This window comes from Octodon degus, unplaced genomic scaffold (assembly GCF_000260255.1).
Source record: "Octodon degus isolate 3935 unplaced genomic scaffold, OctDeg1.0 scaffold00010, whole genome shotgun sequence".
Lineage (NCBI taxonomy): Eukaryota > Metazoa > Chordata > Mammalia > Rodentia > Octodontidae > Octodon > Octodon degus.
In genome coordinates, this window is record NW_004524586.1 from 28,074,836 (window position 1) to 28,088,385 (window position 13,550).

Here is a 13,550-nt window from a genome sequence, read left to right on the forward strand (position 1 = left end):
TGCCCACGCTGCGCCTGGGCTGGGACTGGTCCCGCCGGCGCAGGGTAGCAGGAAACTCTCCGCACACTCACCGGACCTGGGCTAGGACTGGGTCTCTGTGAGCTAGTTTTATTATCCCTGTTGTACAGACAGGACTACTGAGCCTGAGAACAATACCTTTTGTCTACGGGGGCCAGGGGCAACCTCTGGTGGGTTCACCAGTTCCATTTATCCTTAAAAGGCACTGAGGTGATTGGCATCATCTTAGCCAAAGCTAAGGGTGATGTGGCTCTTCATCAGGTCGTGCCGTTCATACTCTTCCTGTCCTGCCAGGAACCCTATCCCTACATGGGGAAGGTGGATGGCAGTGATGACAGCCACGACAACGGCTGCCATTAGTTGTGGAATGTGACTGTGGCTCTAGACATGAGACAGTGGCTTTTAGAGCCAAGGCAGATCTAGGTCTGGGCCTGATATGGGCTCCTCCACTTGCAGGCTGTCCAGTGGTCGGGAAGGAGCCGAGCTCGTGTCAGCCTCAGTGTTCCCATCTGCAGGAAAGATGGCACAGTTAGGGTCCCCTCCTAACCAGGTGCTTGAATGGGTCGACAGGGCGCATCAGGCACTCAAGGGGTGGCACAGAACAGGCTCTCAGCGGCTCGCGGTCCTCCACAGAACCTTTGAACTGCCATTGCTTTCCTCATCACGTAGACATGGAAACTGAGGCCTGAGGGTATCAGTTGTCCAAGTCCCTATGGAGCAACCTAGGGATTCCAGCTGCCTCGAATCCCTCTCCCAACTTGCTCAGTAGGTGGATGGAGACAGAGCTCCTGGCTTGTTGCATCTTCAGAAGATTCACTGGCTTGTGCAGGACTGGCTGCTCCTGAGCCTGTGGCCTGAAGCCTGGATTCTTAGTGTAGCCCTAGAAATTGCCCACGGTTCCTGCGGTGCTGCTGATGCTGCTTGACCTGCTGCATTTGTTCTCTTGGCTCCAGGAACTGAGTGACCAGGCGGGTTCAGACTTTGAGAACTCCGATGTCAGATGGGTCATCACCGTGCCAGCCATCTGGAAACAGCCAGCCAAGCAGTTCATGAGACAAGCTGCCTACCAGGTGAGGGCAGGGTTGGCATTGCTGGGGCTAGGACGGAGAGCCAGGTGGTCTGGGGTGCAGGCCTGCTGGGGGGTCCTCCAGCATTCACAGCTCCTCCGGAGGCAGTGAGGAGGCCCCTGGGACAGGGCTGGGGTGTGGGGACCAGGAGCCTTTGTGTTCTTCAGCTTCCTTCTGGGAGAGAAGCAGAGATCAGTCCAACAGTGACCAGGTTGGGACCCCCCGTTTCTTTCTGTCTTTATGCTTTCCCAGGCCATGTTGCTGCTGTAGATTCCCTGGGGCTAGGACTTCAGAGACATTGCTCTTGGGTGAGCAGATGAGACAGCCATAGAGAGATGGCCTGGAAACAAGAATATTTGAAGAAAGGAATAAAGAGAGCTTGGCGAAGCAGTGCATGTCTGCAGTCCTAGCGCTTTAAGAGGCCGAGGCAGGAGGGTCCTAAGCTGGGGCCTCGCCTGGGAAATGAAGTGACTTAATGAGACGGATCTGAAAGTAAAAAATGAAAGAGCTGGGGCTGGGGCTCAGGGCAAATGTGCTGGGTTCCATCCCCAGTACTGCTAACTAAATAAAAAATAAATAAATAAGAGGCCATTAGCCATGTATTAGCTAGGGATTTTAGTTTGGTTGGAGGCTGAAAATTATCTGTATCTGGGAAAGAAAGGAAGGATGACTGTCCTGTATGCTGCTCAGAGCAGCGTATGGGACACCCAGAGAGGGGGAAGGCTGTCACCTGCCTGGTGGTTGGTGGCTGTGTGATGATAATGGCGCGGGGACCTGGTGTGCCATAGGAAGGTGCTTGTCAGCCTCGGCATGAGGCCCTCGGCCCCAGTGGCCAGCCCGTCCTCGTGGGTGCCAGGCCCATAAACCCTCATGGCTCCCACTCCCGCATCTACAGGCAGCCTGTGTCCTGCTGGTCTCCCGTGAGGGTCTTTGCTTTCAGCAGCAAGGATGGCCACGTTCACCTGTGGTTCTGATCCCCTGGGCAGGGCTGGCCTGTGCTGGACTCCAACCCCTGGGTTTAGGAGAGCCTGCCCCTCAGGGCCTCAATTCTTTGTACCTTGAGAGTCAGTTTTCTAAGCCTGCTATCTCAGGTGGGTGAGGCCGTCACCAGAACAGTAGATATCCCTGGTGGCGGCCCATCTCTCAGAAAGCTTCCTGCCCACCCTTCCCAGGGGCAGCTCTGGGGTTGAGTTGGTGAGCACAGGGGTGTCCCAAGACACTGGGAGGACGGCCCTGAGGCCATAGTGCAGTGCGGTGGCCCAAGAGCCTGGTGTCTTGTACTGGCTGAGCGCAGGGCTTTGCTCCAGGCAGAGTGCTGAGCTCAACTTGCATGGGGTCAGGACTGGGAGCCCCCCTCCACCTCCCCTTTTCCTGGGCTGTTTCCTCTGCTTTCCTCTTCCTCTGTGCAGCCTGAGAATCTGGCTTCGTGTGTGGATCTGCCAAAAATAGATTTGTTTTTCTAGGGATGAAGGAAGAGGGTGGAAGTTCCAGAAAGAGGCAGTTTCTTTTAAGAGGGAAAGAAAAATAAATCATGTTAGCTGTCCATTGAAGCTCAGGGCATCACTGTGCTTTTTCTGAACTGTGGATCTTCCTCCGGCAGTGTCCAGAGATGGGACGCAGGCATGTGACGGTCTGCAGGGACAGCCCCCACTGCTCTGAGCTCTTCCTGGGAAGGACATTCAAGATTTGTGGCATTGATTTGCCTTTCCCAGCCTACAGGAAGACCGCAGTAACAAATGTGTGACCTGTGAAAGGGTCAAACCTTATTTTTAGCCTGGAAAAGAAAGGAGCAATGTCTCTCGGAAGGGACCACACTGGATGGCCTGAGAAGGAAGTCAGTTGGGCAGAGCGCAGCAGCCTTAGCTTTAGTCCAATAGAAAATGGCCCCTCAGACAGGAAAGGGCCGCAGCTCATGGCAAGGCCTGGGGTGGCCCGAGTTTGTGGAGGTGGGGAATTTGCTTTCTGAAGCCCAGGGATGTGCTGTAGATAGGTACTGTGTTCTTGATGCTAGGTAGTTTTGTCTGCTGTGGTGTTTTTGCAGTGTAGGTTTTGAATCTTTGTCATTCTGCTTTGATACTTGTGTTCAGTTTCCTTAAAGACTTAAAGATGGTATTAGTCATTCTTTGTTCATTTGTTAGTTCATTCATTAGATAGTGACACTAGGCCTCTCCGTGCTGGGCTCATGCAGCTGATCAAAACAGAGTCCCTGCCCTCAGGTTGCATAGGGCCGAGCGGCTCATAGTTTGGGGTTACTGGAGGGGAGTGCAGATATGATTGCGTTGTGATTTCTCTGGTCTTTTCAGCTTGTCCTATGGAAGTGTCCCAGGGCATTATGGGAGTGCCACATCTCTCTGCTCTGTGTCACTCTGCCTTCATTAGACAGAATGAGGAAGAGCTGATCTGTAGTGGTTCCTTTCAGGGGTCGGCTTGACTGAGCTAGGGAGTGCCCAGATGCTTGGGTAAATAAAGGCTCCTATGGTGGTTTTTGTGACTGTGTTACATGGACAGACCCACAAAGCAGTAGCCCTCCCACATGCGGCTGGGCCTCTGCTGATCCACAGAAGGGTTGACTATGGCAAAGGGCTGCTCCTCCCTGAGAGAGATATGGTGCTTCTTGCCTGCCTGCCTTTGAGCTGGGATCTGTTTTTGCCTTGCCTTCACTTCAGACTGAAGCATCTGCTCTTCCTGGGTCTTGACTTTCCTTGGCCTTTGGACAGGATTTACAACTTTTTCACCTTCTGAGTTTTCTGCTTGCCAACTACAGATTTGGAACTTGTCAGAATCCGTAATTGTGAGCCAAATCCTTAAACACATTCTGACTCCATCTCTGTCTCTGTCTCTGTGTCTCTCTCTGTCTCTGTCTGTCTGTCTGTCTGTCTGTCTGTCTGTCTGTCTCTCTCTCTCTCTGTCCCCTCACTACATATATTATCTCTCATGGTTCTCTCCTTGTTGGCTTTTACACATGCTCACCAGGCATTCATCTCTGTGAAAGAGAGCTAATCAGGTAGATGTTTGTTTCCTACTGCCTGGTGGCAGTTGCCTCAGGTGTCCCCACTCCCTGCAAAGTGCACCCCTTTGGCCTGGAGCAGAGAAGCTAGAGGATTGAGATAGAACTGATGTGCGGTGGAGATAGTTAGGAACCCCCAAGAGTCCAGTCCGCGTGCACAGGAAACATAGACCCCTCCTTCCAGGCTGGTGAGAGGCTTCCTGGGCGTGAGTTCAGGGCACGGACAAGTGGGCTAGGTTCATCCTCCCACCTGCCAGGTAGAGGGAGAGAGGCATGATGCAGAGATGGGACTTTGGTCCACACAGTATCTTCCAGTCTGGAGTCCTGGTCGTCAGGCTGCTTGAATCTCTACCCTTGAGGCCTAGAGAGTGTTGCGTGTAGTTACATGAGATCATGGAATTCCCCAAGCTTGCTGGTCTCAGTGTGTGGTGAAGAAATGGGTTGAGTGTCTTTTATAATTCACAGACGTAGGACACCTACAGACGCTTGAGAGCATTCAGTGCCAAGATGGTAACAGAAAGAACGACTGATCCCTCTTTTGAGACCTTCAGGAAAGACCTGGAACTGGGAGAGAGATCCACTGAATCTGGGAGAGTGGATAGGAAACAGGCCAGCTTTTCCTAAAGGCTTTTTGCCTAAAATATGTAACACTAGTAGGTTCCAGAAACCTGTTAAATAAATGATGCACCCATATGTACGATGATCTCATCTCGCATGGAGACGCAGCTTTCTTTTGCCTTCCAGCCCGAATAAGCTGCAGTGAAAAATAATCCAATCAGGCCAAATGAAAGTGCATCACACCCAGGACCAGTACAGCTGAGCCGTTTTTAGCCCAATGACAAGCCAGCCAGCAGAGCACTTAACTGGTCTGGCCATCTTTCTCAGCTGTGGATACAGTCGCTTGGCAGATTGAGGAGTTGAGGAGGAGGGCTGGGAGCTGGGTTGTCAAGGTAAACATTACTTTCTGCAGCTCCCTGGAGGGCACTTTTCTCGCCTGCTCCTTCTGCATGGAGCTTGTGATCACAGAGGAAGGAGTTAAAAGGCTCCTTGAGGTGGCTCCTGCTGCCCTGGACTCCCGGAGGAGTCAGACGCAATAGGAGGCTTCTTCTTTCATGCACTTTGTTTGTACAACCCCCAGGCATCTGTGGAATGCTTATGTCGCGTAGAGCAGAGCGGAGAGCTGGAGTACAGAAGGCGGGCTGGAGGGGTGGCAGGGTCCCTGGCTTAGCAGCCGCCCCCTGAGCACCTACTGTGTGCTGCAGGCCAGGACGACCTGGAAGTTGCCTTTAGAAAACGTGCAGTTTACAAGAGAAGCTAGATGTGCCTACCGCATTTATGTAGTTGGAGACAGAATGTGTGAGGTGCCTGGTGGGGGCCTCCTGGGAAGGGAGCTCACATGGGCAGAGTGACAGTGTGGCACCCGCGTCAAGGCAGATTTGGCAAAGGCAGAGAGAAGGTCCTGCTCCAGTTGACCCTGGCGTAATCTCGGGCAGGGACCCTTCGGTTTCCTGAGGCTGGAGGGCTGCCATCAAAAGTGTTTGCACGGAGACGACAGTCACGCTTCTAAGCATGGCGTCGCCTGCCGGAGGTAAGACATCTGGGATTTGGGGAGTCTGGAAGATTCTTGCACATTTTCCCTGTTCTTAGAGTCCTCAAGCAGCCTGAGACTCCTCTGGGAGAGAGCATTTGCACAGAGCCAGCTGGTCCCCAGCCCCATACCGCCACTGTGGCTCCACGGGGCGCTTCCTGATGGGGACCCAGCCCCTTGGTCTCTCCGCAGTGTGATCCAGGACAGAGGCGTGAGTGCCGGCTCGGCTCTCACAGACACTGCTCAGGCCTCTCTGATCTTGCTGCTTCCTCCCCTGTGGAGTGCACGCTCTTCGCCTCCACCCATCTGCGTGTTCTCCTGGGTGTCCCGGGGAGCCCCGTGTGGATGTGGGACAAAACTATTGCTGGGGAACCAAGGCCAGCCCAGCTGGGGCGGGGCAGGTGGAGGTTTCCCCTCGCGGTGCAGAGCCTGCGCTTCTGGGCAGACTTGGGTGTGTTTTCTCCATGTCATGATGTGAGAGCTTCCCAGTGACAAGCACTGGCCTGCAGGCTCGTCAGGCGCACGCCAGCCCACTCAGGTGGCTTCCAGTTGTGTCATTTCTCTCAAGCCATTTCATATTCTGGACTTGATTTGATTTTTCCATGTACATATTTCTCACCCAAGTCAGGGTTCTTGAACAGAATCTCAGGAATGGGATGGGTACAGAACGAGGCACGTGTGTCCAGTCCCTTCTCTCCCTCTCCCCCTGCCATGACCCAGCTCGGGTGGCTCTTGTTGGTGTGGAGGGGCCTTTGCATCAGTTGATACCCTAGTGGGATGAGCTAAGAGGAGGAGGGCTTTTGAGGTGTCAGGGTCTTTGCCTGTCTTCCTTCACTCTGAGTCCTTGGGCTCTGCCCTGGGGCTGCGCTTGCCCTCTCCCTGTACACTTCCTAGTCTGAACTTTGAAGGTGACTCATGTACTTGTTGTCTGAAGTATAATCTTTCCTCCTCCCTCACCCAGTGGGGTCCTTGATGCTCCAAACCTAGGAGGGTCCTCACAGTCTGTGTTCCAAACCCCAGTCTGTTTCTTCTGCTGGGGTTCTCATTCAGAGGTCTCTCCATTCCTGGTGGCATGTTACATGTCCCCTTTTGCTGGGCACCTCAGCTTTCAGCTGTCTTTGTGCTAGGGATGTCTGGCATGATCTGGCAAAGCAAAGCTCAGGGAGGGGAGCTTTTCACTGCTTGAACGGGGAGCAGTGGAAAATCTTTCTATTCCTGGGTCAGTGGCCTGTTGACTAATGTCAGTTAGGGAAGCCCTAATCTCTGATCCATGGACCAGGCCAATGGATGTTGACACTGCCCTTCTGGTGGCTGGAGCCAGGAGTGCTGTGCAGCGAGCAAAGGGCTCCTTGTGGATCACGCAGGATGGACTTGTGGTTTCATGTGGTTTTGTAAACTCCACCTTTCAGAAACTTCTGTCTTGTAAGGCAAAGATTTTCAGTCACTTGGCGATGTCTCATTAAGACATACGTAATGGTGGTTATTTTGAGTGTGGTTGTGGTGGAGAACTTCTGACTGCCTGTTCAGGTAGGAGAACATCTGATACTCTCTTGGAGCCAATGGGTGAAGGGATGGTACATCTAAGCCATCGAGGAGGGAGTGTTTGGACACTGAAAGTTTTCTCAAAGTACTAGTTTTAGGCTCTTCCTTGGTAACTGGACTCATCCAGAACAGGGGAGCTAGGAGTGACTTAAAGAGCTTGGACTGCAGGGCTCAGGACCCCAACCTGGACTTGCTCAGCCACTTATGTGCTGGACACTCTGAGCAGGACTGTGTTGCACTGAGCGCTGAAGGCCTTGCATCCTAGGAAGTCCTTTGGTCCTTAGCAAAGCAGGACAGTTGGTCATGTCCCTCTTGGGTCTTAGCATCTTTCTACACTAAGAGAAGGAATTGAATGAAAGGCCCAGAAGGTCTACCACATTTCTGGTATTCCAACTTGACTCCCACCTCATATCCCTGCCCACAATAGACCTTCTTAGGGCACTCTATGTCTCAAGGCCAGCTACTGCTCCTGGGAAGGTTATTTGCACATGTGTCATGTTAGGAGTCTTTCTGTCCTGGTCTATGAGAAAAGTCCACCCACCCTCAGGTCTGGTGTCCTCCGAAGTGGGTGTGGCACCAGGGCAGTATCTCCAGGTTTTCTAGGAATCCAGGCACAGCATAGTGCAGCAGTAACGAGAACCAGTGTAGAGTTCATCATGATGGCGGCAAGGAACGCCCCTGCGCCTGAGTACCATGCACAGTAAGACCTGCTCCAGCCCAGGGCTGAGGGAGGTGGAAGGGACCCAGTTACAGGCCCAGGCCATTGCTCTAAGCACCTCAAAAGGGAGGTCCTGGGGCCTCATGGCTGGCCCTGTTTAGGGCCTGGGGAGGCTGTGACCAGGATGGAGTGTGTCACAGAGCAGAAGCATCTGTACCTCCTGCATGCTGAGAACTCAGATATTTGCTTATGGGGCTGAAGATGGGAAAACAGGATATTAATAATGTAATAATATGTGATAAGTATGTATACTACAGGTTCGCTGAAGGGAGAAAGCCTTTGAATAAGATACCTTTCAACTGATTGTTTACCCCTAGTCTGGAAAATGAGGAGCTCCATGGGATTCGAGGAGGGGCTTTCTCCAGGAGCCCCGGTTCCCATGTCACCCCCAGCAGACCAATGCGGGAACCCTCCCAGGCCCCCTTACCACAAAATTAGATGCCTCCCTTGCTAAAGTTGTTGGGTCACATGACTCACTGACACTGGGGACAGATAGTTTGTTTTCTGTCTTGTGTTGATTTTCAGAGCTTTCGGGTAGTTGCGACTCTATCCCTCCACCACCTTAACACTGAGCCCGCACCCCCGAGCACCTAATCTCCCTGCCTCCACCCTGCAAATGCCTAAGTGCAAAAGGCCCACGGCCAGAGAGACTTGTATTTCTGGAGGATGCCTATGCATTTAAGGAGCCTCTCTGAGGAGTTTGCAGCCTATACCTTATCACCCCTGATGTTAAGCTCTGCAGAGGGCCGTGGACAGAATGTCCCCCAAAAGCTCCTTCCTGGGGAGTGGTCAGCCTGCAGTGTGGTGTCTCTGAGGGCACTTGCCCAGGGAGCAGCGGGTCCCAGTCTGTGCTCTTTTCTTCCAGGCGGGCCTGGCCTCCCCGGAGAACTCGGAGCAGCTCATCATTGCCCTGGAGCCCGAGGCAGCCTCCATCTACTGCCGAAAGCTGAGGCTGCACCAGATGGTCGAGCTGAGCAGCAAGGCGGTGTTCAATGGGTACAGCGCCAGTGACACAGTAGGAGCGGGGTTTGCACAGGGTACCTCTGCTCTCTCTCTCCCTCCCTCTCTCTTCCCTTCCCAAGCCCTGGATGTTTCTACTTCCGGCCATGTGATAAGGATTAGTGCTGTAAGGAAGCCTCAAGATACCCCAGGAAGAGGTTGGCTTGAAGCCCCTCTGTGCTCAGCCCCTACCCACATCCTTTGAGGACCCCAAGAACTAAACAGTGGTTCCTCTGGCTTCAGCCATCACCAATTGAGGGTGGCCCGAGCAGCTCCTGGTCTTTGCCTTGCTAGGCTCTTAATCTTTCTTGCTTATTAACTGATTCTTAATCTCATCCCATTTGTTTGTTATTAATTCCTCCATTAAGACTGTTGATTTATTGCTGACTCACTCATGGGGACTGCTGCTGCTCTGTGTGTGTGTGTGTGTGTGTGTGTGTGTGTGTGTGTGTAATGAGCTCATTATGTATCTTAGCTGAGAATTTCAAATATAGATGAAATGTGCTCACTTGTCCTGACCTACGGATGTGCATTTAGCTGTGAGAAGAAAAAGAGCCTCTTCTCTCTCATAGCTACCTGCTGTGAGACAGTTGGTCACTTTCTTGGTCCCCAGAACTCTTTTCCTGGCATCCAGGGCTCCAGAGTTGTAGCCAGGCTAGCTTAGGGTCACAGCACAGCTGTGAACATGGATGTTAATGGGGAGCACTGTGTGTGTTGGGGGGCATGCACACTATTCTTCGATAAGGCTTGGTGGGTAGAGACCCTCCTGTCTCCTGGGCCCACTTGTAGGCTGCCCTGGAAGCCCCCGGGTCTGGGAGGAGCAGAGGGAAGACATCCTGGGGGATATTCTCCTTCCCCAGCCCCACCAGCTTGTCCCCACATTTCTCTGGGTCCCTACACTGGAAGCCTGAGTCTGTGTTCCTGGAAGCCCTGGGCCTGGGCTCACCCCGAGCAGATGCCCGTTGCTGCCACCACATGTGCTGGGTTCTTCTCTAGGCTGTTCATCTTCCTCACAGGGATAACTGTGCCCCGAGTGCACCTCTTTGCATTGTAACCCTTAGAATGAGGAGTCTGGAAACCTCAGCTGTGGCCTCGCCCAGCCTGCCAGGTGCTGCGCATGGTTAGTACTTCAGATCTGATTTGCCTGTGAGTGGAAGCAGGCCCCCCTCTGACGCGGCAAGTCAGAGTCCACATTTCCTAGTAGAGCTCTGCCTCCTTCAGGGGGTGGAGACTAGACTTACTCCTAACTAAATCAAACGCATTGATGCTTTCAGTCCTCAGGACAATAGATAAATTTGTATTTTCTTCTATTTGTTTTTATCAGGAAAAAAGGGGGGAAATCAGGCTTGTATCGTACGTGCTAATTTCAGTTGTTCATAAACAGAAACTCATGCCAGCACCAGCTAATTCTAGCACAGCTCTGCTGCATCCTCTGTGAGCCTAACGCTCGCATTTCAGGGCATCAGTTTTGAGGCTGGCCACCCGGGAGCTTAGCATGAGGTTTCCTCTCCTCTAACGCACCCCACCTCCCACCAACTGCTCTGTCTGTGTCCTGTGGCTTGTGGAATCTGCTGCTGCCTGCTTATTCTCAGAAGGGCTTTTGGATTTTAAATTTTTCAAATAATTCTCCACCACCCCTCCATCCAGTAGTAAGGCACGCAGTCTGTTTTCTGGTTGGAGGTGTTGACCCTGAAGGAGGGGTACTCAGAGAGACTCTCTGGACCTCTTACTGAGGACTGGGGCTGTCTGAGATGCGTGTAGCCTCCTTCGTGCTCAGAGCCCAGAGGATGCCACGGGGTGGTGGTGGTGGAGTGACAATCTATAGTCTGCAGCTTCACTTCTGGTCCGCAAAACGAGTTGTGGGAACCACAGGCCACTTCATCTTTCCTGACCTGCAGATAAGGATGGTGGTTTATATCCTGTCCTCCTTGCAAGCATCTGCACCCCAAACCACAGCAGGGGTGTGGACTCGAGCAGAGAGGCTGGCTCCGAGATTTATCAGCAAGGCAGTGCTGGCCTTTGTTAGTTTCAGATGCCACCTTGTGGCTGAAGTGCCACCTTGTGGCTGAAGCGCCACCTTGTGACTAAAGAGAGCATCGACTTCAGCAGAGTCAGGAAATGACTCCTAATCCAGGGAACCAGGATCCAGATTAGAAAAACATACTCCACATTCCTTGCACCAAAGTTTCTTGATGTGAAATTGTTTAGTTGAGTGCACCGTGGGCATCTTGGTACACGGCTTCCTCCTCGGGGCAGGCAAACTAGGAGATTGGCTAATTTTATTAACCCATTCCTCAAATAATGTCACCAGAGAGAAGGAATCTCATCAGAGCTGGCTTTTTAGCTGGGCATGGGCCAGGCAACCAGGCAGATAGCAGATGAGGGGTGGTAGAACGAGCTCCTTTCTCCTGGAAGAGCTGGCTTTGTGATTGCTACTGCTGTGTGTGTCAATCGTGAGGCTGCAGCAGCAGTAGATGTTCCATCCTTAAGCCTCCTCATGCTGTTGCCTCCACGGACTGCAGGTTACTGTCCGCTTTTCCATGCTTTCTTACCTGTCATCGTTTTCTTCCTGTCGGCCACTAGCTAAGGAACACATCCGGCGTAATCGACAGAGTCGGACCTTTTTGGTGGAGAATGTCATAGGAGAAATCTGGTCCGAGCTGGAGGAAGGTAGCGTCCTTGAATGTCCTTTGCCCGTGCAGAATTTTTTTTTTTTTTTTTAAATCCTACTGGCAGAAATGCACACCAGTTTGTCCCATTTGTAATTCTGGAAGATGTTCAGATCCGTGGGATTTCAGAGGTCCTTTGTCCAAGAAGAGTCCTTTTGGGAGCTGCAGTTTTGCATGTTGCAAAATCATGTAGACTCTTCCCAAGAAAGACAGAATTTGGAATCCCCCCAGCCCTGGAGTAAATCTTATCTGTGCTAACAGCAGGTCATGGGCTGTACCAGGCCCATAGCACTGTGTGACATGAAGGAGCAGACATGGTGGCATCCTCTTGAGTTGTAAATGTCCCACTATGCTGCTAACTAGAAAACCATTGTGCTAATGGGTAGTGGTGACCATACTGAGCTAAGTATACCAAATTATCACCCACAAGCTTGTTTTAGATGGGGTGACAAGGGGCCCTTGCAAAGGACGACTGTTTTTGTATCAGGTGACAAGTATGTGGTCGTGGACAGTGGTGGAGGCACCGTGGACCTGACAGTCCATCAGATACGGTTACCAGAAGGACACCTGAAGGAACTGTACAAAGCGACAGGTGAGCCCTGCCCAGCTAGCTGTCTCCTGCCCTGCCCTTTCCAGATGCTTCCATGTCACTCCCTTCAGATTCCTTCTTTCACCTGCTGTAACCAGCAAGTGGGGTTGTAGGTGGTGGAGGATGCTAGCGCCTGTTTGAAATTGGAAAGTAAAATGCAGTTAAATGTTCTTTCCAATACAAGTTACGTGGGCCTGGACAAGGAAGTTTGTTTTTGAAAATTCTACAAGGATGAGGTAGTAACCTGCTGTAGTCATGATTCAGAGCTAAGACCAGCTTCCTAGGAGGTCTCAGAATACCTAGTCTTGGATCAAAGTTGCTAAGCCAGTGATGCTGTTCCCCTTCAGCGAAGGATCAGGAAAAGGACAATGAGTAGCTAATAGGAGCACAGGGACTAGACAGGTCTGTGGGTGGCCCAGACTCTGCCCTTGGCTTTCCTAGATGGCAATTCCATGATTCCCCTCACTAGCTGAATGCATTAATCTTATTTGAAATTAATTGATTTTAAACAGGCTGCTGTTGAGAGATCCCTGTAGGAAAAGTTTCTCTATGTGGAAAGAGAAGAAGCGAGGGGGGCTGAAGGAACAGTGGGAACCTTTCCCTGCACCTGCTCGCTGATTAGGGCCTGGGTGTGCCCTTCCGTGTGCCTTGGAGAACAACGCAGGGCAGGCCTGTGCCTCAGACTTGGGGTTCAGCTTTGGATGCATGTAACTTCTGGGGCTCCCGTCTCATTCTCCATTCAGGTGGCCCCTACGGCTCCTTGGGAGTAGACTACGAATTTGAAAAGCTTCTGTGTAAAATCTTTGGAGAGGATTTTATCGAGCAATTCAAAATCAAGCGCCCAGCAGCCTGGGTTGACTTAATGATCGCGTTTGAGTCTCGCAAAAGAGCGGCAGCCCCTGACAGGAGCAACCCACTGAACATCACCCTGCCGTTCTCCTTCATCGATTACTACAAGAAGTTCCGTGGGCACAGTGTGGAGCATGCCTTGAGGAAGAGCAAGTGAGTGGGGCTCCCTGAGAGGCAGGACAGCCCGGGGTCAGTTCTGTTGATGGAAGGGAGGAACGGGGCACAGACCCTGAGTTCCAGTCTCACGCGTTTGCTGTGTGATGTTGAACAAGGGACTCAGTTTCTCTGTTGCTTGTTTTTTTTAGTCTGGAAAGTGAGATAATAATTCCATTTTACCTCCAAGAGTTCTTGGGAGGGTGAAATGAATTCATGCACATTAGGTGCTTAAGATAGTATCTGACTCAGGACAAATCCTGAGGGCATTTCACTGACCTTCTAAGACCAAAAAGCAACAACTCTTCTTGCATAGGTCCTGCTTTACCTTGGTCTTAACCATCCAGTAGA

The 13,550-nt window shown here is 52.0% G+C and overlaps 1 protein-coding gene across 5 annotated transcripts in view; it reads left to right on the forward strand.

The window, feature by feature from the left end:
* Window positions 1–13,550, forward strand: part of Hspa12a (heat shock protein family A (Hsp70) member 12A) — a 170,848-nt gene that overhangs the window by 152,125 nt on the left and 5,173 nt on the right. For 4 of the 5 annotated variants that reach the window (XM_023709002.1, XM_023709005.1, XM_004625650.2 and 1 more), the window contains 5 exons: window positions 972–1,088; window positions 8,806–8,977; window positions 11,523–11,609; window positions 12,096–12,200; window positions 12,941–13,199. In XM_023709002.1, coding sequence (XP_023564770.1) covers window positions 972–1,088; window positions 8,806–8,977; window positions 11,523–11,609; window positions 12,096–12,200; window positions 12,941–13,199 — 740 coding nt within the window. The remainder of the gene's footprint in view (window positions 1–971; window positions 1,089–8,805; window positions 8,978–11,522; window positions 11,610–12,095; window positions 12,201–12,940; window positions 13,200–13,550) is intronic. The other variant, XM_023709003.1, reaches the window with a different exon arrangement.